Source organism: Xiphias gladius, chromosome 10 (assembly GCF_016859285.1).
Source record: "Xiphias gladius isolate SHS-SW01 ecotype Sanya breed wild chromosome 10, ASM1685928v1, whole genome shotgun sequence".
NCBI lineage: Eukaryota > Metazoa > Chordata > Actinopteri > Istiophoriformes > Xiphiidae > Xiphias > Xiphias gladius.
In genome coordinates, this window is record NC_053409.1 from 10,865,730 (window position 1) to 10,891,847 (window position 26,118).

General features: G+C 43.1%; 2 protein-coding genes across 4 annotated transcripts in view; both read left to right on the forward strand.

Annotated features, from left to right (window-relative positions):
* LOC120795274 (pleckstrin homology domain-containing family G member 3) overlaps positions 1 to 17,170 on the forward strand; it is a 30,745-nt gene extending 13,575 nt beyond the window's left edge. The window contains exons 3-19 of one of the 3 annotated variants that reach the window (XM_040137050.1): positions 2,638 to 3,179; positions 5,913 to 6,013; positions 7,576 to 7,645; positions 7,733 to 7,779; positions 7,883 to 8,033; positions 8,340 to 8,471; positions 9,076 to 9,258; positions 9,479 to 9,571; positions 9,822 to 9,908; positions 10,002 to 10,032; positions 10,265 to 10,366; positions 10,555 to 10,587; positions 11,419 to 11,429; positions 11,785 to 12,159; positions 13,046 to 13,162; positions 14,082 to 15,546; positions 15,676 to 17,170. In XM_040137050.1, the coding sequence (XP_039992984.1) occupies positions 2,638 to 3,179; positions 5,913 to 6,013; positions 7,576 to 7,645; positions 7,733 to 7,779; positions 7,883 to 8,033; positions 8,340 to 8,471; positions 9,076 to 9,258; positions 9,479 to 9,571; positions 9,822 to 9,908; positions 10,002 to 10,032; positions 10,265 to 10,366; positions 10,555 to 10,587; positions 11,419 to 11,429; positions 11,785 to 12,159; positions 13,046 to 13,162; positions 14,082 to 15,546; positions 15,676 to 16,316 (4,181 nt within the window). In that variant the 3' untranslated portion in view covers positions 16,317 to 17,170. The remainder of the gene's footprint in view (positions 1 to 2,637; positions 3,180 to 5,912; positions 6,014 to 7,575; positions 7,646 to 7,732; positions 7,780 to 7,882; positions 8,034 to 8,339; positions 8,472 to 9,075; positions 9,259 to 9,478; positions 9,572 to 9,821; positions 9,909 to 10,001; positions 10,033 to 10,264; positions 10,367 to 10,554; positions 10,588 to 11,418; positions 11,430 to 11,784; positions 12,160 to 13,045; positions 13,163 to 14,081; positions 15,547 to 15,675) is intronic. The other 2 variants (XM_040137051.1, XM_040137052.1) reach the window with 2 other exon arrangements.
* Positions 17,171 to 18,409: 1,239 nt separating this feature from the next.
* On the forward strand, positions 18,410 to 25,880 carry xgb (x globin). The gene is made up of 5 exons (XM_040138202.1): positions 18,410 to 18,626; positions 21,493 to 21,600; positions 23,420 to 23,540; positions 23,847 to 23,927; positions 25,599 to 25,880. The coding sequence occupies exons 1-5, from the start codon at positions 18,460 to 18,462 to the stop codon at positions 25,716 to 25,718; spliced, it is 597 nt and encodes a 198-aa protein (XP_039994136.1). The 5' UTR covers positions 18,410 to 18,459; the 3' UTR covers positions 25,719 to 25,880.
* The last annotated feature ends 238 nt before the right edge of the window (positions 25,881 to 26,118 follow it).

Consider the following 26,118-nt stretch of genomic DNA (forward strand, 5'->3'; position numbering starts at 1 on the left):
AGTGGTCCACCATGGTTGTTTTTCCCCAAAACATGTGGTGTGTGTGTGGTATCAGCCACAGATAATGTCTGCCTGTAGAGCCTGTAACTGAAGTGGTCGATCAAAGCTGTGGTAGGAGTTGAGCTCGTGCTGGAGTCAAGTGCATGCTCAAGTCTTAAGATGTTCACTCCTTAGTGCAGCTTAACTGTACCTGTCTTGTTCCACCACTTTGAATGTGCATAAGGAGATATAAAGTAGATAATAATTCTAAGCAATCGTATATTACCTAGGAGAGTGCTGAAACTGTACGTGCATGGTGTTGACATTGGGCTGTCCTTAGTCCACATTGTGCTGTTCTTCCCACTCCCTTTTACTGGCATTGTCGACAACTGTACACTCTGCAGCACAACAGCTTTACTTTAGAGGGATATTGGGTGGGAGGAAGAGAAGGAAGGAGGAAGGGAGTTTCATATGCCAGACACGGGAAAGCTCAAAACAAAAAGTAAAGACAGAAGCATCAAAGGAAGTGAAACCCTCATTCTAATTCATAGTGGTGTAGAGAGTGTAATAGCCTCCCATTGCGCTCCCTTTACACCATCAACCCTGTGATTTGTCATGGAGCGTAAACAGAGTTTTCTCTAGTGGTCAGCTCTTGCTTGCCAGCTCATCCGTTTCTCCCAGTGAGCTTTTGCATGGGAACTGTGTTGTTGGTGCAGCCCAGTTTGGATTGTGGAGCAAGTAGTGCAGCATGAACAAGACTCTCATGAGCTTAATACTGACTCATGGAAAGTTTGAGGATGCCAAGAGGTGTATGTGTGTGTGGTTCTGAATAAACTAAAAGGCAGTTTGATTCTTCACGTGAAGCCCTGCATCCAGCTGCATGTCACACTTTTCTCAAGACTTTATCAATCTAACTAACTCGCTAACTCTAGGCATTTCCCATGTTCTCCTGTGAAATATTTTGCTTGTTTAATATATGTAATTCCAAGGAGAGCTGTAAAAACTTGTATGTTCTCTATAGAAGTTTATATATTTAGATACTGTACGTCAAGTGGACACGCTTGTTAAAAGTGAATCAATTTGATTATAGTCTCTTGAGTGATAAAATACCCTTTTTCTACAGCATCAGGTTTGTGTTACCAGCTTTGGGCTGCTGACCATCAATGCACATCTAATGATGAACATATTTAGTTTAAAGCTTGTCAAACACTACATCTTTTGGCTATCAACACCAAATAATGCTCTTCATCCCCACTTGGCAATAGCACTTACTTGAACGATTTCACTTAATATTGAGCGTAATGATGGTTTGTGCCTCGTTGCTTTCAATTTATTAGTCTGAAGTTAAATTACATGACAAAGCTCCATTTCTTTAGCTGAGCAAAATGGTTTTGACCCCTTTGCCCTGCAAATATTTAAGGAAATGGAGCTCTCTGCACAGTGGCCACTCAGTGCCCAATTCTCACAACACCATGACTTCATATATTTAGGAAACGTTTGTGAGGAAAATTCCCCATCTGGCCAGGAAGGATGTGAAACTGAATATGGATTCCATTTCTCTTGAATTCAGACGTAGCTCAATAAAGACATATAAACAAAGCTCCCTTTCCCTGATTTTTTTTTTCTTTTTTTTTTCTTCTCATCAATTTTCCCTCTCTCTGTTTTTCCAAGGCTCAGCCTTCAGCAGTCAGGAGAACAAGAGGAAATGGCTGGGTTTTCCATAGAATATGCAGTGTTGCAATTAGGCCATGTCAGTAATGATTTGACCAAAACCTTTTACTGTAAACCACCCCTCAGTGTCTCAGCCTGGGAGTAGAAACACAAAGCTCAGAGCTGTCTTTTATTGATTCTTGGATAGTAGTCTGTTCAATGTAGCTTGAACGTTTACGGAATTCTATTTATCTGAAGTTGTCCCTAGGCAGCATCTTAATTCAGTCATGCAGTATTGCTGTTATGTGCCCACTTGGTAAGAGAAGACAACCATTAAGACATTTCAAAAGCGCGTCTGGTCAGTAACAGCATTGTAGAAAAGGGTGCATAATGTTAACAGTCGATTTTTTTAAAAACAAAGTCCTTGTAAACTTTGATAACTAGGATAAAATACAAAAAGTAAACTGAGGCAGCTTTGTAGGAGAACCCCAATACTCTGAACGTCACACTTTTTGGAGTTTTATGGCTCAGGTAATTTCAAGGTTGAAGAATTAACAAAACAATGAGCTCTGTGAAGGGGTAGTCAAACTGTTTACTATTGGCATTTCCATCTCAGCTATGTCAAGGTAACTTAAACCCCTTTCGTGCAGCTGCATAGTAGACATCAGCAAAAGACAAGTTACAGGCATAAATTACAGGGCAGATATGCAGATGTATAAATAAGATTGATGACATTGCTTGAAAAGAGCAGGCATAGAAAGTTTCCTCCAATAAATAAAGTAAAAAACTAAAATTTAACCAAAGCAATTGCTAGTGTTTCAAAGGGATATTTGATCCAAAACGTATTCTTTGGAGTAAGAAGCACTCACCCTCTTCAGGTAGCCATAAGTTTTATAATTTGGAGTGTCTCAGGATGTCAAGTGTGCTGCCTTTAAATACACCGTTTTACTCTCTGCATTGTCTTTCAAATTCTGACTCTTCTACCTGTGTTCTTCTCACCTGTCCCAGAATCTCCTCAGTTGTCCTTGCCCCTCTTCACCAGTGAACATGACCAGGCAAACATTGACTTGGGCCCAGACTGTTACAGCCGGCTATGTGTGGAGCCACTGGATGGAGAGGGTGAACGTCCAATGAGCCTGGTGTCCACCCTGTCCTCTGGCTCATCCCGTGATAGTCATAGCCTTTTTGGGAGCACCATTGCTCTTCCTTCCTCTACCACCCCGCCCATACCGTGCGGGGAGGACATAGACTTGGAGCTGAGCCCAGCTGAATGTACCGGAGATCAGGCTGGAGACCAGAGTCTCACCCTCACAAGCTCCAGGGGCCACTGGCAGGAACGGCTGGAGCCCAGGGTGACCAGCAACCAGTGGAACAACAACAACGCCACCTCCAACATAAAAGCAAGAGGTGAAATACCTCACATCTCTTCCTCGCCTGTCGTCAAGGACACCATGGCGCCCAACCCGAAGCTGACCTATGTGGACCGTGTTGTCATGGAGATCATTGAGACAGAGCGTATGTATGTCAAGGACCTGCGCAGCATTGTGGAGGTGAGTGGATATCAGGGTTAAGCTGACTGTACTCAGATTGAATTTTCCGTTTACAGTTGGTGTTTTTCACTTTCAGCCAAGTATTCACTGTGAGCCAATCGTTGATATTATAGTGAGTAAATCATCAGTATTCTGTGTATTTAAAGCACATGTTTGACTTGGATTAATGTGCTGCTATGACTTAATGTCTGCAGCACTCTCTGGAGGTGATTTACTGAATTTGGCCAGCCAGGAGCCAAAATAGTGGAAATGGGCTCCACGGCCATTGAGAGCAAATAATGCCTACTGTGCTCCAAGCAACTCTTTGTGGCCACAAATGAGTCTGGTACTTTAAAACATCCAAAGGATTTTTCTTTTCTTTTCATTACCAGGGTCCATTCGGATTTCCTGCTTTCTAAACAAATCAGTCAATTGACAAAAATGCATGCTTGACATCTGGCAATTGTGTTCTTTGTTTATAAATTTCTAGTTCATCGAGATGAAGGCTGTGGAGTTTATGATCTGGTCCTAATGTTTTGTATAAACCATTCTGTGTATTTACAGTGCAGTAAAAGTTTACAGCCTGTAGCCTAGGATTATGGGACCGTGCTCATATCTGGAGTTCAAACAAAACTGGGACACAGTACAGGTCTTTCATGGCAGGAAACTTTGGCTCTATGATCTTAGCCAAAGATAGTAGAAAGTCATCTCAGAGATGTGAAGCATGGAAAATGGGCCAGGGATGATTTTACCACTCAACAGACCACTTATCTCTTATCACCTTTTCTACCTTTGTAGTCTGGAAACAACTTCCAGACTGAGAAACCTCCCTGGCCTTCAGTCTTCCATTGCCTTGCATAGAACAGGAGCACTGCGCTATCAACCAATCTCCACTGCACTGCTGGTAATGTCTTTAACACGTGAGACATTTCTGAGACTGACTGGCAGTAAACCAGCTAGCACCTCTCCTCACCTTGTCTCCGACTGCGCTGGCGTCTAGCCGTTGCTGTGGAAGGGAGTGCTGCTCTCGTTGCAACTTGAATAACGACTTGCTCCAGACAAACACTTCCAGGACTTAAAACTATTTCAGTTGACAGGAGCAGCAGCCCTGCCTTGTCTGGCCTCAGTCACACAGGCCCTGCAGCGGGCTACAGCCTGAGCTCTCAGGCCCTCCCAGCCAACACAAACACCTCCATCTTTGCACCAACTGGAGAATAACATAAATGAAAGGAGAGCAATTGGTTTTTCCTTAGACTACAGTTTGGGAACACAGTCCAGTACAGATGTGTCCTTTTGTGATTACAGTATGGCTTCAATCAATAGATTCCACGCAGCTCATTTTAATTTCATACCAAGCCTTGAATCTGACAGAGATATTTGAAACCCTTCCTTCATTTTGGCATTGTTATTTCAGCAAACTAATTCAGAGCTTCCCCTTGATATTTACACTGAACTCTCGAACAGCTGTTGAAGCTATGTCCACTTTGCCTTTAGATCTAGTTTATCACTCACCCTCAGATCTGTTACGCTTAACTGTCTACGCATGGAATAAAGTTTTGAGAACAGCTGTTTGACCCAGCTGGTCTCACATGTCTAAATACAACCTCAACACCTGGCATGAACACACCTAGAAGAATTGTTAAACAAGAATGTGGATAGTGCTTATGGGATTCAGAAAAAAAGCCGGTCCAACACATCACGCTTCTTATTAAATTCTTGATAAGAGTTTTTGATTTGACCAATCGGTCCCATAAAAGTCCTACAAAGGCAAACCAGCCTTGCTTATTCTTAAATAAAGCTTGTAGCACTGGAAGCTGGGAGACTCCATACATAGCATTTAATCTCTCACGCTATGCTAAAGGTCACGGGTATATGATGTAACAATAGTGGCGAGTTTTTCCATAGGACACTATGAGACGCCCTGCTGACTTCAAATCAGCATTTCTCTCACTGCATTGGAATTCTCCATCCATGACCGACTGCAGTTCATTCAGTTGTGCGATGTGATGACTCTACCCTTAATCTGGGCTGCCAGGCAGGCTTGCTGTGTGTGAGTGTGTGTGAGTGTGTGTGTGTGTATTTGCACCACATCATCTGGGAGGCAGGGTGTGTGTACAAGCTGTTTACTGGTAGACTCATCATACAGTCACTGCGTGTATGCATGTTTGTCTCTTGTCAGCTTACTCCTCTATTTGTTTGGAGTTGTTTGTATGCCGCACGAATGTGCAGTTGACCAAGAGAGAGGGCAGTCATCCAGATGTTGGCATATTTAGCTTCTGTGTTTTTAGATATTTTTATCTCCTTCTGAATACTCCTGAGGTCCAGGGGGAATTGGGTCCTGGGAGGGGAACAGGCTGTTCTGATGTTTATGGTCTGGGTACAATAGAACCTCCTCCAGACAGTCACCCTGGCCCCTGGTCTATGGAACAAATCCTTTTAAGGATCCTTTAAAACTTACTTGTGAATTAATAATCTTGCTTTTTCTAAGACAGAAAAAACCTGAAATCCTGATTGTCTCTTTATGAACATTAAAAGACATGTCATAGCCCTAGAACTGTAACAATCAGTTGGAGAAATCAAATGTCATGAGAAAATAGATCACTCATCACAGTGGATATAAGAAGGATACAAGGAGAAAGTTGTTTCTCTCTGTGCATGCTCCCTCTGCAGGTAGGAATGCAAGTGCCTGAATACTAGTCAACCCTTACGATGTCAACAGATATTGAAATGAGCTGTATTTACTGTTTTTTCCAGGACTATTTGGCTCACATCATCGATATGAACCACCTTCCCATACAGCCAGAGCAAGTGTGTGCCCTGTTTGGTAACATAGAGGACATCTATGAGTTCAACAGGTACGGCATCACCTCCAAATGTACACACACCAATCAGCGTAATTTCTTCTCTAGTTATTTTTATTTTGTAGTTTTGCTTACAGGTCTAAGAGAGTACAGTCAACCTACTGTATAATCATTGAAAAGACAATGTACAGTGGACTCATGGCATAGCAGCAGAGGCTGTGATCAGTCATTGGTGTAATTACTTCCCTGTACAATTCCTTTGAGCAAGGAATATTTTCATGTACTTTGATGTGTATGTATTTATTATTCTGTTGTTCAATAACGGGGAATATGAAGAATGCTAAGAATTCATGACGCCCAACTGCTTTTCTTTTACTTGCTGCTATTATTTCATTCAGTGACTCAAAGCTCATGCAGGGAGGGACAATGAAGCAACACACTCTCCAGTAAACCCACTTGCAAGCCAGGGAAACGGTGGTGCAGCTGGTTTTACATTTAATCATCTTATGTCATCAAGTGCTCATTGCTGACCACGCTTGCTTGAAAAAACACACATTAATGTTCGTCTTTCCTCTTAAAGTGAGGAGCCTCCCTGGTAATGTCAAGGCTATCATACAGCTGTGAACCACAAATGGAGATGATTTTAATCTTATAAGTTTTTAGTAAAATTCTACCCAGCTGTACAAGAGAGTTTGACAGATTTTGGATTCAAAGGGCCATGTATTGCCCTATTCAGAGAGCCGTGCCAATACTGACTTTTATTGCAGTATAGTTTCGGTAGAGAAATGTTTGTGTAGGCTTTTGAATAGGTACCACATGTTTATTTAATATTACAACAGAGTTGTGCCAATTTGGAGGAGGCTGCCCGGACCAGATTTTTGGTTTAAGAGAGATTAGTATTTCTTTAGTGTTTCTTTGGGGACATTTAAACAAATAACAAGCCCAGTCACCTTATTTACTCACTATTTCAGGATCATGTCAACCATCTCATGTACAGTAGATGTCTTGCTAACGGAGACTCTGGGCATGTCCATTAAACTCACGTTTAATATAAACCTTAATTTTTATTTATTTTTTTTTTTTCTTTCAATTGTACCATGAACATGTTGACATATTTACTTACAGTCGGTTTCAGTCAAGCCACATAGTCTTTGATCTAAGTTATGGAATGCAGTGTGATGAATTGTGTTTGATTCTCATATTTTGATTGCTGTGTCAGCTACACAGCTGACGTGCAGAGTATTTGCCATGTTTAGGCTTTTTGTATAGTTGCATTTTTTTTTTCACAGATTGGACTGTTAATGGATCATTTCAAGTCAAACGCATTTTCTCACGCTCTGTACGAACATGAAACAAGGTTCTTGTTTAACAGTGTATGCTGCCCTCTAGTGGCAATGTTTCTTAACAAACGTCAAATCTCACTCAAAGCAAAAATAGATGTTAGTACCACAGAAAAAAATTATAGCATTGATTTATTGACGGCAGCATTGATCATTATTCCTTCCTTCTTTTCTTCCTTCCTTTGTGGTTTACTTCTGCTTTTGTATTCCTTCCTTGACATAGATATTAGGTTAGCATGTCCATTAACACTGAACTTTTTCTCTGTTGCATTTCAGTGAACTGTTGCAGTCTTTGGACATGTGTGAGAATGACCCTGTGGCCATTGCTAGATGCTTTGTAGATAAGGTGAGTATAACTGTCTTCCTCAAAGCAATATCAGCTCCTCAAGGAAACAATCGTTATTGATGTGTTTGTCTGTCTTTGTCTCCTCAGAGTGAATACTTTGAAATCTACACTCAGTATTGCACCAACTATCCCAAGTAAGTTGCTAGAAAATTTTCTTTTTAAATAACCTTATGCTGGTGATGATACATGTAACATGCTTTAATGAGCTAATAAATGTCATTGTCTGCTGTCCTCTAGCTCAGTGGCAGCACTGACCGACTGCATGAGGAGTAAAACTTTAGCCAAGTTCTTCAGGGATCGGCAGGCTGCTCTGAAGCGCTCCCTCCCTTTAGGCTCCTACCTGCTCAAGCCAGTTCAGAGGATCCTGAAATATCACTTGCTGCTGCAGGTACAGAATTTCCTCAGTGGTCCCATTGCCTCAACACAACTTTACTTCAAGGATATTTTGTAACTGCTTGTTACACGTTGTATAAACCCTATGAGTGGTAAATGGTAAAAAATTCAACCAAAGGGTGATTGTCCCTTTTCCAGTCCTTTAATTTGATAAATGATAAAGGAAGGGCCCAGAACCTAAAAGCTATTTAGTATCTTACAAGGTAAAAGCGACAACAGAACAATCACAAAAAGACTGATATGGGTGCACATCTTTAACTAGTTCATCAGAAGTCGGAACTGTCCCTGATTTCTTTTAAAGGAAATTGCTAAGCACTTTGATCCAGACGAGGAGGGCTATGAGGTTGTTCAGGAAGCCATAGACACCATGACAGGAGTGGCCTGGTACATCAACGACATGAAGAGGAAACATGAACATGCTGTCAGAGTGCAGGTCAGATGGAATTACCATGCATACATGTCAACATCCTTTTTAAAAAGGCGCATTTATATCATTGAAATGTAGAGCTTACATACGCTACAGTACACACTCAGTCAAGCTGAATTCAGAGGACTTCAGAGACCTTCTGATTTTCTCATGTACCTCCATTTGTCCAGTGATGCTGTAACCCCGTCTGCTCTTCTGTGGCTCTGAAGGGCCCAAAGTAATTTCTTTCATTGGTTTAACTCCATATATTTGCTTTTCTCAACAGGGCAGTCCTCTGTGACTTTTATCTCTTGCATAAATATGTATTAAAAAGATCAAAATTGTCAATCACAAGTTGTCCAAAGCAAATTCATGAGCCTTCACAATTTGGTATATATCTACTCACCTGTAGCCCTCCCTTTTAGTGTTAGGCCAGGGCTACAGCTTTTTAATGATTTCCTTGGTTTGTGTCATTGAGTGAGTGGCCTGTTCACAGTTCTCTTTGTACAGGTGTTTTATAAGGACTACAAATAAAAGCTGACACTGTGCTGGCATTCATATTCTTTCATGCTGAATAGAACATGGCTGAGAGTATGTGTTTGGGGGTATGTGCTTTAATGTGCATCTGCAGGAGATACAGTCTCTTCTGATCAACTGGAAGGGTCCTGACCTGACCACCTATGGAGAGCTGGTGCTGGAGGGCACCTTTCATGTCCTTAGGGCCAAGAACACCCGAACACTCTTCCTCTTCGAAAAGATGCTCCTCATTACCAAGAAAAGAGGGGAACACTATGTCTACAAGATCCACATCTCGGTATGGTTTTTGACATTTTTTTCATTGATTACTGATTTTAATCGTTTAAAAAATGTGGGTGAGGGAAAACGGCAATATCTGTGTAGAACAGAAAGCCAAATAAGATCATATCTTCTGTTAAATTACACAAGATTTATATCATAAAGACATAGTTTTAATAAGCTAGCAAATTAAATTAGGTGAGGCCTCAGCTACATGTCTACATTCATTGTGGTTGCAGTGCTCTACCCTAATGCTACTCGACAGTGCCAAGGATCCCCTGCTCTTCAGTGTCATCCATTTCAAGCATCCCAAGCAACCGCACACAGTACAGGTAAATGTGAACACCAGTAACTGTCAACATTTTTCTCTCTGCAGCACAGTTACACAACACACACTACTGCATTTCAATCAGCTGTTCTGGAATATCAGAAAACACCTGCTGTTGCCTGATGAAAACATGTTGGAATGAGGTTCTTTTTTTGTACATGTTAGTTTTATGTTCTGTATGCATGCATGTATCTGGTGTAACTTTATTTTTTACTGTGAATGACTTTCTAAATGACAAGTGCTTGTTGTTCCAGGCCAGGTCAGTAGAAGAGAAGCGTCTCTGGGCTCATCACATTAAGAGGCTCATTCTTGAGAACCACAACACCATCGTCCCCCAGAAGGTAAACAACATCGTCCCTCAAGCAGACGTTCTTTCTCCTTAGCTACTAAAGCCCTGCCTTTTTATTAAAACACACGGTCTCTTTTCTTTAAAGGCAAAAGATGCCATCCTGGACAATTCAAACTGTAAGTGCTACAGATAAACTAACTTTTGTTATGCTAAGACTAATTTACCTGTTTCCATGGCAACCGACAATGCTGCTTACAAAAGAGAAGGATGGTTCATTTTCAGTGGAAAATATAGAATGCTGTTTAATTTACCAGGAAGGTGTAGCCCATAACCTATCCATCGACGTGGAGAAAATTGTTTTTTGTAATTGCGGCTCTGAATGTAACGACATGTCCTTTCACTGCCTAGATCCAGGGAAGTACCACTATAGTCCAGAGAGGCTGAAGAAATCAGAGTCCTGCCAGGCTGACGACTTCCATCTTGGAGGACGAAAGGGGAGAAGGAGATCGGGTAAAAGACTCCTCATCTTGTATCCCTTAAGTCGCACACGAACATCGCTCCCTGTATCTGTTTGTTATAGTTATATGGTGTAATGCTAAAAAACGTATTTGTAAAATTAAAAGAATATTTTTGTTAATCATTAATTGTCACTTACACCTCTAAATGAGTTGTCCCATTTTCAATTTCTCCCTTTTTAGAGCCTGCAAAACAAATCGTAAGGAGCACAAAAGGTTGGTACATGATGGGGATTTTGTTACTATCACTGGATGTTCAGTAGGGTTTTGGCAGACAAAAGGGCAGATTTATTAACAATCTATCAGTTTTATCCACATTCTGGGGGCTATCAGTGGCGTCACAGTCCCCTAACCAAGGTTATTTTGTGCCTGTCGAAGAAGAGCTTTCCGCATCTCCATTGCACTTCTGCTTTGTTCTCCCACAAAGACACCTGGAAAATAGATCAAACGACACACACACTCACTCCCGCTCCCACTTCACTGGCCTCGCCCATAATGAAGTTAATTATATGCCACATTGGTCCAAGGCTTTGTCATACACAAGCACTTTTCAATAGTTAGATTCAGCCTTGCCCTCAGATCTGCGCGTCTTCCTGCTCTCATCTATTCTAATTCGCCATTATGAAATAGAAACCTCTGTTTTCTTGTCCCCGGTTCTCTTTTGCTCCCAGTCCAGATCAATTTTTCGAACCAACATAATAAAGAACCAATGTTCATGTCATCCGTCACATCTCGGTGAGGGAGTAGGTCATCACATCCTGGCTAATTGGATCTTGTCCAGTTTGAGCCTCTGAGAGGAAGATGTTTCTAATTGGTATTTATCTAATTAAAAGGCCTCCCTTAAGTCTGGGCCAGACTAACTACTGCCTCACTCAGTCCTTGCTTGTGGAGGCAGAGATTGTGCCCAGACCCTGGGTGTATAAGATGTATGTGGTATTGAGCTTTTTTGTCCTATAACATTTGACTTGGACATGCTTTTTTACCGAGTTATTGACATTCTCATTTGTTTATCTCTCATCCTCTTGTTTATCTTTGTTCTCCTTACAGCTGTTTTGAAGGTAAGCGTCTGAAATCCAAATTTTGTCTTTTCATAAACCTTGATAAGCTTTTTCTTTCTGTTGTAGCAAAGCAGTTTATTTAGGTCAGTTTGCTGTGGTGAGATATGATTTACCCAGTTTTTACTCAGCAGTTCAAACTTTACATTCTAATTGCGAAATAAGTCTAACCAAAAATGAGACCTTTTACAGAACATACAGTACTTTGACTTGCCCTGGATTACATAAAATCATATCTCACTCAAGGCTAAAGCAGCTATATGATAATTCCATCCCATTTACAGCCTTGCAATCACAAACATGGCTCCAGCACTGGCCTTGCAATAACAAACCACATGTCTATGACTTCACGCTACAGCATGCAGACAGTGAGGGTGCACTGCTGGGGGATAGGTGCTCCCTTCAGCCAGCCACTAGTGTCAGTACGCTGGCCTCCAGTCTCGGCGAGCCCCAGGCTGAGAGGCCATGTGCGGACGATGTAATTCCCAGAAGGGACTCTCTGGAGCAGCTAAGTCCTACTGACAGTGACCTGCAACTGGGCCCTTCACCCAGTAAGGGGGGATTGGAGCTGGAAAAGGCAGAGGAGGCAAAGGAGGAGGAGGAGGGGGAGAGTTACAAGGAAGATATACTGATGGGAGACGACCAGGTAGCCGACTTTGCCAGCTCAGTGCTGGCAGCCATCTCCTGCTGGCACTATAGAGCCAGGGCTTTGCTTTCTACTCACTTCACAACGGTGAGGGGTTCTGCCACCCACGGGTTTTCCGATTTCCTCCTCCATTCCACCGGCTTACCAGTACTCTCTGCCACTCTTTTCCTACACTTTTCCTACACTGGCTCTCGTCCCTCCCTTTTTTTTCTTCATAATAAGAACCAACTAACACCTGCTACCATTTGCACTGTGCACATTGAATGCCCCAGGTCAAATAGATGCTGTTGAAGTGCATGCGCTGAAGTTCTCCCAAACTGCTAACAGTGAACTCTACGGACATATGGGTGCAACTTAAAAGTTAAAGTTGGTGCATGTCTTTGCTTGTATTGTTTTTGCTTTGGAGTTGAAGGTCATCCCCCTGTGCATGCACTCTACTCCTGTGATTCCATGTTTTCCTCATCTGTGTACTTCCAGTTATTGTGTGCTGTGTTTCCTAATTGTGTTTTTGGGACATGATTGATGTTGAAGCTCATGCTGTTGAAACAGTGCCTGCATTTGCATTAGAACCAGTGGCTTAATTCGCCCTGTTAAATGTTATTTGACTTGAAAGGTTAATGTAGCCATTTAATCAAATGCTTATTATAATAGCAAGAGCTTTGCTCTTTGGTAATCGTATTTTCTAATCATATTTACCCTCTGAATGTTCAGAATTAGAAAGTCTTTGTTAAGGTTAATTGTTCTACCAGTATTGTTTCTAAGTATGTATTAATACATGTCATTTCAATTGGAAGACTTTTATTGAAACCATTGTAGTGGGTATTTCAAGGGTGACCTGGATACACATTAAGTGTCTGGGAAACGTTTGTCCACCATGAGAGATTCTTCTGCTTCTCGCTGCCTCACAGTGTGATCTCTGTAGGAGGATTTAAAATAAAAACTCTCAGTTTAATGGCGTGTTTCGCGCTTTCAGGATGATCACGACAGAGATACGGCTGAACTGAAAACTACACTGGAAGAGGAGGCAGAAACTCGCAGGCAGGAGGAAGAATATGTGGATGTGGCTACGAAAGAAACTCTCACTACACAGGTAGTTAATAAAGCCTTGTAAAATGTTTATACACACATCCATTCTGCCTCATTTCCACACGTGTCTCTGAGGCCACATGTGATATGTATTCATTGTTTCAAAGTGAAATCCATCCTCATACCCTTAGTATCACTTAGATGGTGCTAAGCCCATTTTCTAACCATTGTACATTTTGAATGACACTCTTTCAGTGTATTTGCAGCTGTTGTTATTTTCTATTTGGCCTATTTGAATCATGCCTGGCGCTATATTTTTACCTGCTGTATATTTGTATTCATGTGAATTAAATTGCCATACACACACACATGCTGCTGCCCTGTGGTCAGCACTCCCACTGAGGAAGGCAACATTTGATTTGCAGGCCAGGTGCCGTTCTTAGCTGATTCTCAACGTAACTTTGCGAAACAGCTCCTGCATCTGAACAGAGTATAGGTTGTTAGTCTTCCTGACCTTATCTCCACCACACAGCTCAGAGCTGCACTTTTTGCAATTGCAGGTACTCCGAAAGAGCAGGCAACACCTCAAAACAAATTTAGATTAATGGCAGATAAGGGTGACATCCGCACTCTGAACGCTGTTAGAGCCGCAGACATCACCGTGTTCAGCATTAGACTCTCCAAGATGAACAAAAATGGTGCAATAATCAGTAATTAGCAATCAGGCTGCAAATGCATGATAGTGTTTTTGCAATTTTTACCACACTTCGTTATTGTACATAGAAATAGGTCACTTTAATAATGCTCAAGTGGGCCTCATAAGATAAAACCCATGCATCGTAAATTGTGGATGCTTCCAATTAGACTGCCTGGTTGACTTTGAAAAGGTCCATTACGTTAATGGTGAATGTAGAGTGCCTGCCGTCATAATGTCTCTTTTACTCATTACATCCCACTTTGCAAACGCTCATATCATGTTTCAGGTCAATGTGGAGGAGCTGTGCCCTCTGGACTGTGTCCCTCAAGCAAAGAAGTGCAATCAGCTGGAGGTGCATTACTCCCAGTGTCCTGAGTCTCCCGTCTCCCCTGCCCAACGAGACGCTGACACCCCAGAACCTCAGGATACTTCTAGAGACACTGTAGAAGAAGAAGAAGGAGGGAGTGATTCCTCTGGCCTCCAAGTGGAGGAGACGAGTATATTGACAAATGGGGAGCTCTCAGAGGAGGAAGAGGATGTGTTAGACAATAAAAGCATCTTACCTTCATCTGTGTTGGACCAGGCGAGTGCGATAGCCGAGTGCTTCATCAGCAGCCTGTCCAGACGGAGCAGTCTTGTTTCAGAGGACCTGGGTTCCCTCGCCTGCCCCTCGCCATCAATAGATTGCGACGTCTTCAAAAGCCCATCGGCCTGCATGGACTTAGATAAACAGACACAAATGTCAGCCAGATCTACCCCTGAGCCTCAGGCGACCTCAGTGGCTGATCTGTCAACACCTGCATATGAACCTGCACTGGGCACCCTCATTGAAGGAGAACGCAGGTCCACTCTGTCCAAACAAGATCGCCTCCTCATCCACAAGATCAGGAGTTACTACGAGCACGCTGAACACCAGGATGCTAACTTCAGCATCAAGCGCAGGGAAAGTCTCTCCTATATCCCAGCCGGTCTGGTCAGACACTTGAGCCGACAGCTGAACGGTGTTCCTCAGGAGCAGGCCGTCCCAGTCCACAGGAAAGGCCTCTCTCAGAACCGGCCCACTTCCTGGTCTGTGTTTGATCTTCCTGGATTAGAAAAGAGTCGAAACACTGAAACTCGACAGAAAACTGAACCACAGAGAGCAGTGAAAGCCAAGACTAGATCTCAGAGCGTCACTGAAGTCTCGACCACAGAAGAAGACTTCGGACCCTCATCAGACATGCTCAAGGTTTGGCAAGACATGGAAATGGAGGAGGAGAGCCAGGAAGTCCAGCAGATTGAAGAAGAGAAGGTTAATGGCTCAGGATTAGAAGCAGCAAAGGATATCAGCTTAGACACTTTACATGTTAAAACCAGCAAACAACCAGCTCAGATTTTAGAAGAGTCGGAAATAAGCACTGCCTCAGATAGCTCCTCCATATCATCGCCTACCACAACCTCTCCAGCAACAGAGGTGGGATCTGGTCAGGACTCTAAGCAAAGTAAGACTCCTGCATCACAAGAAAAGAACCATGTCACCCATGGCCAGCTACCTAAGATCATTAGCTTCCGAACGAGTATGGACGAAGACCAGATCCTACAAGACATGGGAAAGATGAAAAACAAGGTGTTCCAGCTGGCTCGTCAGTACAGCCAGCGCATCAAAAATAACAGACCGATTGTCTGGCAGAGGAACCGAGAAACGGCAAATCAACAGGGCTTCAAGAACATGCCTGCTGTCCATGAGGAGAAGATGCAGCTGAGGAAAAAGGGTAAATAGGAAGCAATTGGTTGTCTTTTGCAGTAACCTACCACTTGAACTCATGTCTGGATCAAACTGAAAAGCATTCTCTGTATGTTTTTCTGGGGTTTTTTTTGTTTTTTTGTGTGTATGTATGCAGGTAAACCCAACCTGAGATTGCCCTTGATCGCTTGTGATCAGACGGTCATCCATGAAGTGCGTTCTCCAAGCCCAGTCCAGACCCCCAGCTCTGGTGCCAGCTCCCAGAGCACAGTCACCAGCCCACAAACCTCACAGTCAGACACCTTCCACTGGCCTGATGTGCAGGAGCTGCGCTCCAAATACACCAAGCCCTCCCCTTCCTCAAAAGTAACCTGTAGCTGCACGATCGGGACGTTGGAGTACTGCAGGGACATGTGTAATGGCTGCTCACACCATTACAATAGCTCCTCAGACCTTCACAAAGCTCTAACAGACTGTGCTAGGACAAAGTCTGAAAGGTGTCCTGTAGTAAAGGACTGGCCCCCGCCCCAGTCACAGTCCCAGCTTCAGCCCCTGCTGTGCAGGTGGAGCTCCTTGGACCACATGCTCGGGTCTCTTCCCCTCCATGAAGTACAGAACCTTCAGGAACCTGTGAGGACGTGCTACACAGCTGGCAAACTCCAAGACAGGGACAACCTCCCCCAGGATGATCTGGACTGTGCAGCAAAGTCTGCTGACCTGAGTTCAGGGAAGATGTCCGAAAGTAATCTTGTGAAAAGCTTACGGGATAGGTTCCAGAGCTTAAGCTCGAGCTCGTGAACATGTGAATGATGTACATTTTCTATTATCAGGAACTATCACATGGTCACATTATCTGCCAGTAATCCAGTGCCTTTCAACGTCCCTTTTTCCGCTTTTCTCCCCCAAAAGAATGCAACTTAATGTCTGCAAGATGTTTTTAGTACAGGGGACATTTGGTGATGATTTGTGTTGTTGCCACAAGTTTAACATGAAAGGGATATTATTGCTCATGGGTTAGGGTAATGAGGGGGAAGCATATTGTCTTTAAAAAGGTGTATTGCATTATTTGTACATTGGGTATTTGTCTGCACTGTAGTTTATGTAAAAAATGTGTATATAGTCCCCTGTATCAATTGAAGATTAGGTCCTACTGTATTATTATATGCATCTATTTGGGTCCGACCCAGTGTTGGTGATCCTTGCTATAATCACTATAGCACTATTATCATTTAACCATGTAAACTGTCAGCTGGAGTTTCGGGAAGAAACGAGGAGCTAAACGCACACAGGCTGATCTTTTATCCACACGAATGCTGCCGTCTCACCGACGAGAGAGCTCTGTTGTCAGCAGAGTCTCCGACCGTACACCAAAGAGAGTTTCCTTTTAACATGTGGCCACAGCAGTAACTTGCTTCCACGTTCACTGTAGCTGCTTTTAAAACTGTTTTCACATACTGTATCACAGGAGCTTTATTTTTCTCAACATGTTGTATATTTTCTTGAATATTATTTATGAAACTGTATATTTGGGAGATATAAGCCTCATGTAAATACCGACCAGTAGCAGCCGTTTTTACTTTTCAGTTCCAGAAAATATATTGTTTCATACTTGAAGTTTCCCATATTTTCAATAAAAACAGAAATGCTAAGTGTCCACGGCTGCCCTCTTAATACTAATACTAATCTACATTTGGCCTGTGGTTGGAGTGAGTCAGTCTAGTTAGATATACAACTTCCGTAATCAACTGTTTACATGCTTCCATATTTTTATACATCAAGTAAAACAGGGTGGAAGGAGAGTCGGGCGTATTGCATTGCTGTGCCCCGACATAACGTGGAAGGAATGTGTCTTGTTGACCTGACTGTTTATTCTCAAATGACAACAGAAGAGATGAGAAGAGCTGGAAGCCCCGCTTCAACCAAAGGCAGCACATAACCAAATGGCAGGCAATGAAACCTGAAGTCTCTGAGCATGAAGTCATTGAAACAGTTTTTATTTTTAGGAATAGATGCATTTCATCGATGGGACAAAAATTTAAGAGGCTCAAAAAAAGGGATGTGCAAAGCCAGTTTGTTGCAAATGAAAGAGATACCACCTCGATTCCTATGTACATATTGGGCTTGAATAAGGCAAGATGTACTGCATATTTGATCGGAATAAACAGGTTGGTTTTTGCGGTTACTGTTTTTACAGAAACAGCAGTGTGGGACCCCCCAACGACGAGGAAGCAAAGCCGATGTCAACAAAATACAGGTGTTAAGATATTTAATCAATCGTCTCAGAATTGACTCATCTGAGTGATTTAATCAGCGCGGTTTGTTGTGAGTTTGCAATCAGAGAGAGGCCGTAAACAGCAAGTGGCAGCGTTGTAAAGTGTGTGTGTGTGTGTGTGTGTGTGTGTGTGTGTGTCCTCAGCCATCTGTGTTAGCTATGCTCCCTTCACAATGACCGCACAGCCCAGCCTTTGTGCCTCAGGTTATCAGGCGCCCGTACGGAGCCAGCGCGCCGTTTTGCCTCCGAACGGAATCGTCTTTGCCTTCGAAAGCTGCGTCAAGTCGCAGCCAGAAACGCCGACACCCGCCGGAAGTCAGGTGGGACGCCCTTCAACATAAAAGCCCGATACTGCTCGGTGCACGTCGCAAAACGTGCTCATCGCAGAGGGGTTTTTTTTATTTTTATTTTGAACCAGTGACCAGAACATGCATGCTGTCTGCGTGTTTACGGACTTGACGCTGATCCGTAATACCCACTGGAGGAGTGTGATACGAGACGCAATAGGAGTCGCGCACTTAAACCAGATGCCAGCAGCCTCCGATTTCCTCTGGCACAAAATCAATTTACCCTCGTTTTTTTTTTTTTTTCTTCTACCTCCCTGGATTGAGGCAAAAAAAAAAAAAAAACCCAAAACATTCTCGTCCCATTTTCTTTTTTTAATGAAGGATGGGCTGCGCAATATCAGGTCTGGCAGAGAAAGCGGAGTTTGGAGAAGGGAATACAGGGGACACCGCTCCTGCGCATCCCAGCGAGGATCAGATTCAGATGATCAAGGAGTCATGGAAAGTTATCCGGGACGACATAGCCAAAGTTGGGATTATTATGTTCGTCAGGTGAGATGCTGCGATCTTTTCTATGCCTTTTCCAGTGTTGGTCCCATAACTAGAAATCCCCCCCCTCAAAAAAAAAACAAAAAAACAACAACATTCTTCTAGTTGCCTGATGCTAGAGGACCAAGAATGTTGTAATGACACTGAATTTCCATTAAGTATTATCAGGTCAAACAGAGTTTCCTTTATCAACTCTGTGATTGCCTGCAGAAAATTGGATATGGATTTCTGTACGGTTTAAGACAAGATTCTGTGGCTGTAAAACAAGTAATGTGGGGGAAATTTCATCAATGTAGCCTAAGTATTGTGGATTTTGCCACCATGAGAAGCCCAGGACACCTAAAAGGTCTTTGTCCCCCCCCAACAGCAGACAGAACGTGACTTTTTCTATATCATCTGTGTTTAAATGGCTCCCACCCTTGGTCACTACGCACAGCAAAAAGGGCAAAACGTTGGCTTTTCAGTTTAACCTCATCAGACAGCTCAGTGAAACCTCCGCAGCGTGTTCTGACCTGCTGGCCCAAGACAAAGAGGTCTGCTGAAGGTCTCGCAGATCCACAGCGATGATGACATGGGGCCTGGCCTTATCACACAAGCCAGAAACGGATCATCCAGCGTAGTTTCCACCTTCACCGCGTCCCTCTGCTCTGCCTTCTGACCCTCAGCTTTTCAGGGAAACCTTGGGGCAGAATACCCCTCCTCCTCCCTTATCACTTCATATCACATCTTAACAACATTACATAATAACGCACAGCTCCAGGTCTGCCATCCCACGATACATTTAAAGACATTAGCCATCTGGAAAATGCGTTCATCAATTATGATGATGGCCGGTGTCCGGGTAAACATCTTCTGCCCTTTGGCAGGGAAGTAAAAACAAATGAAAGAATGGGGTGATAACAACTGAGGAACGTTCATGCTGCCGGATCTAGAGTAAAGAGACTGCCAGGCACATAGCTTTAAGCCCAATTAATGCCATGTGTCACTGGGGCGACCCAAACAGTGGAAGGCATTGACCTTAGCGCGTTAGCCTGGAAATACATGGGCCTCTTGTGGGTCAGGGCCACTCCAGGGCCCCCAGGCTGTCAGGGCTCGTAGGCCGTGACTGAACAGTCACTTTCACCTGTTTTGTCATAGTGTCCCCAGTCTGAATTCAACAGAGCTTACTGTCTGGCAAGGGGCATGTTCTTGTTTCAAATTTATATCAAATAAGATACTCCAAAGACTCTATTCATGGGTGCCAAATACAACCTCTGAGCAGCGCCAATTAAAATTCCCCTTGAGCTATATAAGGTGCTACATTGTTTGCTTATGTTATGCATGCTTGCATTTGACAAGAGGTACACACAATGGAACAAAAACTCTACACGCTGCCGCCGTGTTGACGGTGGCGGAGACGAGGGTTAAAAAAAAAAAAAAAGAGCAGCCAATTTCCCCTTTTCTCTCATCAATGAAGCCGGTGAGCAGGGGAGATGAATAGTCAGAGAGCACATTTCACAGCCATTTCGCCCCGGATAAATCCTGTTCTGGCTTCTCTGCAAATAGTAAGACACAGCCATCCAAAAAAAAAAAGGGGCCATTTCCAGCATTGCCCATTCAGTTTATGTCGCTCAATCAAGCAGAAATTCAGAATTCTCTAAAAAAAAAAATAAACAGAGCCTGAATATTTGTCAACTGTGAGACTCGGGTTTTACGAAACCATAAGCACAGAACACGAGAAGCTGCCAGTTGTAACATAGTAAACTTATATTTTTAAAAGCAATGAGCCAAACTGTGGGGTAACCCGAAAAATAAAACAGGATGTCAGGGGAATAACATACTTATGTAACAGACGTATGAAAGCATATGTGTCTTAGTCAGGGCACTCAAAAAACGAATAAGGGCCTGGATGTCAGCCACGCTCTCACATTTTGTCTTTAGCCAAAGGTCGGTGGCCATGTTAGTATATTTATTTCAATAGACCTCTCTGCATTATCATCCTCTTGTCAAAGGGCACAGAGCTACTGACGTTTTTCACTGCAGCTATATGTATCTATCCATCTATCTATCTGTCTATCAAGGCGGGGGGGCCACATGGTATAGACGTTTAATGCATTCACTCATAAAGACTTTGAGCTGGAGTTCAGGCTTTAAAACATATGGCCTTTTCCTCGCACTAGCAGCACTGCAGGCAATGGGGGGGACAATAATGGAAAATAGAATAAGTTTCTGTTTGACCTGCCACACCCACAAGTTTAAATTAGGATTTCATATTAATGCAGAGCGTCAGCATCACAGATGTTCAGGCCAGGTTGTCTGTGTTAGATTATAAGATCATGCCGAAAATGCCCAATTACCACCAGCCCAGTGTGAGCACGATACAACTCGTGTATTCTGGTAGCATGACCAATCGCAGGTACCTCAGCTGGAAACTCTCTGGTTAAGGAAGTGGACTGAGGTTAAATCAGAAAGGGAAAAACTCTAGCGGGACGCAGTGGCTCCGTGTAGCTGAGACGGGGCAGGGCAGCTCATCACAGCTCTGGGGGGTGAGGGTACGGATTGCCTGGCTAACTCACAGATCCACCGTGGCCCCTTACTGATTGCAGCTGTCGGGTGTAAAGAACGGGAGGGGAGGCCAGTGATGATAAGAAGAATCGTAATAAGATCAGAAAGGCACAATCAGATCTCCATTCAAAGTGATGGGTGGAGAGAGCGGCTGCGGGATGAGAGAGAAGCCTCTAAGAGCAGTGTTAGCGAGTTGAAAGTTGAACATTCGCACTCAGCACTGTGAATACTGGACTACAAAGGTGTGAGTAGCCACGCTGAAACTCGAGGGTCGTTTCGGTGTGGGAATGAATATGACAGGCTGCACTTTTTGTCTCGGTAACAGGTTGTTCGAGACCCATCCCGAGTGCAAGGATGTCTTCTTCCTGTTCCGAGACGTGGAGGACCTGGAGAGGTTGCGGACCAGCCGCGAACTCAGGGCACACGGCTTACGGTCGGTCACCAACTCTGCATTTCACAGGATCATGAACATCCCCGCAAATCAGTCAATGACAGCACAGCGCACTACACAGTATCGATTTCTACCACCCTCTAGCCTAACTTACACTAAAAGGTCAAAGCACAACAGTCGTTCATTGGCTTCTGTCACAGTGGTGACCGTCCCAGCTGCTATGCAGGTTTTGAAGGACAAGGCTGGTATTATGAGATGTTTTCTTACTCTCGACAAAACCTCGTGAAAAGACCGAAACCAACAAAGTTTTAGCCAGTCTCGTAATAGTTTCTGACCTTGCTACCATGTCTGAGGCACCCAGTTTCAGGAAATCTTTAAAACAAAAACAAAAAAAGCGGCTCACACATATATAGTTTCATTTTTAAATAAGGTAAGTAATTTCCTATAACAGCTGGGAACCGTAGTTTTTAAACAGACGTTAGTCAAAAAAGGTTCAAACGGTGTATGTGTTGGGGGACTATTTTCAGCTGCGGAGTAATACACGACCGCTCTTCTTGTGCAGTGATTCCCAAGCTTGTCTTGTGAAACACACGCCCACAGCCCTATCAGGTGAGCCTGAGACCTCCCTCATCGACACCACCTGTCCTACTCCAGATGTGTTCGTTTGGCTTTAGGCTGTTAGTTAACACTATTAATTATATAAAAGTGGATCTTGTTACAATGGAAGTCTTTCGCAGCTGATAGATTGTCATAATAAGTGTACTAAAGTTTAGCCTCACACCAATTTGTTATCCTAATTGTATTTTCCTCCTAAATACAAACACTGAATACGGATCCTTTTTTTTTTTTAAATACCAAAACATAGTTTCTGTTTTTTTCAAATTAGCAGAGCCACTCCACAGACAAGTACTGCCGGATGGGAATCGCTGCTCTAGTGAGTCTTTATGGCAGCGGCACAATGCAGACGGGATTGACTCAGAATAAATTACAGCGTCCGTGTCTCTGGTAATGAAGGAACATAGGACCCAGTGATACGTTTTCAGTTGGTTTTGGACAGTGATGGAGCTCTATGGCACAAAAGAATAAGCGGACTCTGGCTACGGGCAGCATTTGTTAATAGGATCGATTCATTGCTGGTTTTGGTCCTTCCATGGAATTTTATTGACCGGTTTAGTTTATAGTTTTCTTCAGGCACCACCTTTTATCTTAGTGGAACAACAATATATGATAAAACCATTTTCCACGCTGCAGTTCAAGATAAGTTGTGGACAAAACACTTTAGGTAGTCGTATCATTTGAGCTTTACTTGCCACTCTGCTGCAGACAGAGCTTGTAGCATCAATCACAGGCACTTGTCTGTTGTTTCCCAGGGTGTGTCGGGCCGCTCTGTGTTCCTCTAAACATGAGGCCACAGCAGCCAATTACTGCCTGAGGGCCTGAAGGTGCAGAGGCCAGGGCGGCAGTGCAGCGGCAGCACGCTGACAAAACGTGTTACATGTTCCAGCATGAACCGGCTGCTCTCACATTCACTGATAGGGCCAAATGGCCCTTCAGCCACACTCAGGGACATTAGTGCAAATGTCCGCCGAGGCAGAGACAGAGAGAAGAGAGAGCCAGACCAACTCTAACCCTTTGTTCCATATTCATCTTCAAAACTGTCACGCACGCACGCACTCTGCAGTGGAGGCAGCCCCACCTGGAAAGCAACAAAGGAAAGTGATCCTGTGGTGTTTTGTGCAGGGGTAAAAAAAAAAAAGTGTTTTTTTTTGGGGGGGGGGGGGTATTGTGCAATCTGTGGGTTCTGCATCAAGTGTGAGCTATATTGATAGATTATGCAATTAGTTTTCCCCATCTCTTTCAGGGTGATGTCTTTCATCGAGAAAAGTGTGGCTAGACTGGAGCAGCTGGACAGACTGGAGGCCCTGGCTCGGGAGCTGGGGAAAAGCCATTATCATTACAACGCCCCGCCGAAGTACTTCAGTGTAAGACAACCGATGATCCCGGCAACGCTGAACACAGTCTGTCTTTGAGATGCTGCTTTGTTTATAGAGTGCACATTTTCTAATTTCGACTGATACTGTAGCTCTTTATTAGACTCGCCATTGTACTGAGACACCTAAAAGCACGGCAGCTGCACAAATTGATACGCTCCCAGAACCGTAAAATGGAAACACGGCCACTCTCGCAAATAACAATAACAGCAATGGAGTGACACACCAACTGGATACTAGCCCAGTTACCAAGGCACAAGCATGTCATCAAGTGTCTCCCCTAATTATTTTTTCCAGTATGTCGGAGCAGAATTCATCTGCGCCGTGCAGCCCATCCTGAAGGAGCGGTGGACAGCCGAGCTGGAGGAGGCGTGGAAGGTAAGGAGTGTCACAGTGTGACCTGTGCGTTTCCTTGTGTGGGTGTTGATCAGAGACCTTTGCCACAACGCATTCTGGGTAAATGCCTTGTGAAATAGGCTTGATGTGTGCAACCGGCACGTCAGCAGCGAATGGTTTGCTTCCGACTCGCATCAGCGTCAGAGTCGTGCACATCTCTTTAATGCGCCGTGTAACATGTCAAGATGGAAACCAGTGCTACACAAGCTTGACTGATGGGAAAATGTGCGTCTCACTGAACCATACATGAGCATGCTGAGAAAATGGAACATGGCTCTGTCACATCATGTTATGTCACTCCAAGATCCCTGGTGTTATTAATACAGAGGCGCTCGAATAATGCTGTTGCTCCTCAGTAGTTACACACCGTTATTAGATACATGCCTTTTATTCAGTGAACTTCCTTTAGCGGAAAGCTTTCTGACGACACTGGCGTCACAAAATGCATGGGGGTTCGGGACATTATTTACTTGTGGTAAAACACACGTGAGATCAGCTATATTTTGTTGGGCAGTTATGTGAACTTTTTTAGACAGCATGTTGAATTTCAATGATTCGAAATACAAAGGTTTAAAATATTACAGCATTTAAAATTTAAGGTTACATTTCTGTACATCTTTGTTCGCCTGCTTCAGTGAATGGCCTCTACTGCCTTCTAGTGGTTGAAGTTAGTTAGTTTTTATCATTGGGCCCATCCCACTTGGAATGACAAGACACCACTATTTATAACATCAAAAAAAAACAAAACACATCTACAAAAACAAAAGAAAAACAAACACCAGTTTCAGTAGGCTATTAATCTTATTTATGTGAAAATCTTCCAATAGATTGTATACTGAAAAGAACTGCTACAAGCTTAAGGTTTATCATCTCCGAGGCTTTGTTCAAGTAACTAATTTAAATGTATATATATATATATATATATATACATGAACATCTTTGTGTATCATCCATATATTTTTTTAATCTTAGTAAACAAAGTAGTATGCTGTAAAAAGAATGAAAGAAGACAAAGTGGAAGTCATCTTCCATATCATTCAGAAAGCACATTGAACGAATCCAACGGTCTTCATGTGTCCAGTTTCAACAGTAAGTGGTAAAAAACCAGATCTCAACTGGGCAGATAAAGAAGTTGGCTTTGTAGATAAATTACAAGCATCATCATTATATTCATCATAAATGTACATCATTTTGGTTTCACCCACTGCTCTCAACTTTCAGCTAACAGATTCTGTTAACAGACTACCGTTCATTTTTCATTCATAAAATATTAACCTCAGCAAACTCATAGACGACTTCGACCAAGAGCCAATTATTTGCTATTCCTAAATAAATATCTTTTTTGTCAGCCCAACTTTTTCCACATCAAGTAGCCAATTCCATAGCTGAGCAACAGATACTATCTTCAAACGAATCTCAATACTTCCCACCCCACACCCCCCATTATAGCCAACTTTGGTGCATATTTGTGGAGACCCAAGAAATATCTCCACACATATTCACATTTCTAATGCCCTGAATAATCAAGCACACACACAGGCATGAACAAGTTTACAGCTTTTATAAAATCCATGTGTTCAGAAAGGAAAGAATGAATCTCCTTCTCCAGATGGGAGCCCTGAACCAGTTCAATGTGTATTTTTTCTGATCCAGACCATGTTCCAGTACGTGACCGGCCTAATGAAGCAGGGGTACCAGGAGGAGCGCACCCAACAGCGCCACCTCACGCTCTCCCCGAAGGACAGACCAGAAAAGAGGAACACAGCGCTATGAGACGCTTCTTCCCTAAACCACAACTCAGACTGTTTCTACCAGTACAGCACAGAAATGTGTCTATGTATATAGTGTATTTACTGTCTCGTTTTCTACATCGCTCCCGTTTACCACAGTCAATCTTTGCAATTTTATCAAAAGTGGACCCAAAAAAAAAAAAAAAAAAAAAAAAAAAAATCACATTCTGACTTTTAACAAAGCACTTTATTTCTTAACTTAAATTCTGCTGTTGTCCTCTTCTATGAGATCAGGAATCAGGAGCGTGACGAGACAACGCAAATGGTCAACAAAGTACACTGGCTGTGACTAAATCTGCCTTGTAATTGTGATAAGTAGAAATGATTATTATTAGAATTACAGCCACACTTTGTCTCTTTAATTGTAACTCAAAAATAACTTT

Excerpts from the sequence above, each read along its gene's own strand:
- xgb (XM_040138202.1), top strand. The coding sequence starts at position 18,460 with ATGGGCTGCGCAATATCAGGTCTGGCAGAGAAAGCGGAGTTTGGAGAA. Across the intron at positions 18,627-21,492 it reads GGGATTATTATGTTCGTCAG|GTTGTTCGAGACCCATCCCG; the intron begins GTGAGATGCTGC and ends TCTCGGTAACAG. Across the intron at positions 23,541-23,846 it reads CCCCGCCGAAGTACTTCAGT|TATGTCGGAGCAGAATTCAT; the intron begins GTAAGACAACCG and ends TATTTTTTCCAG.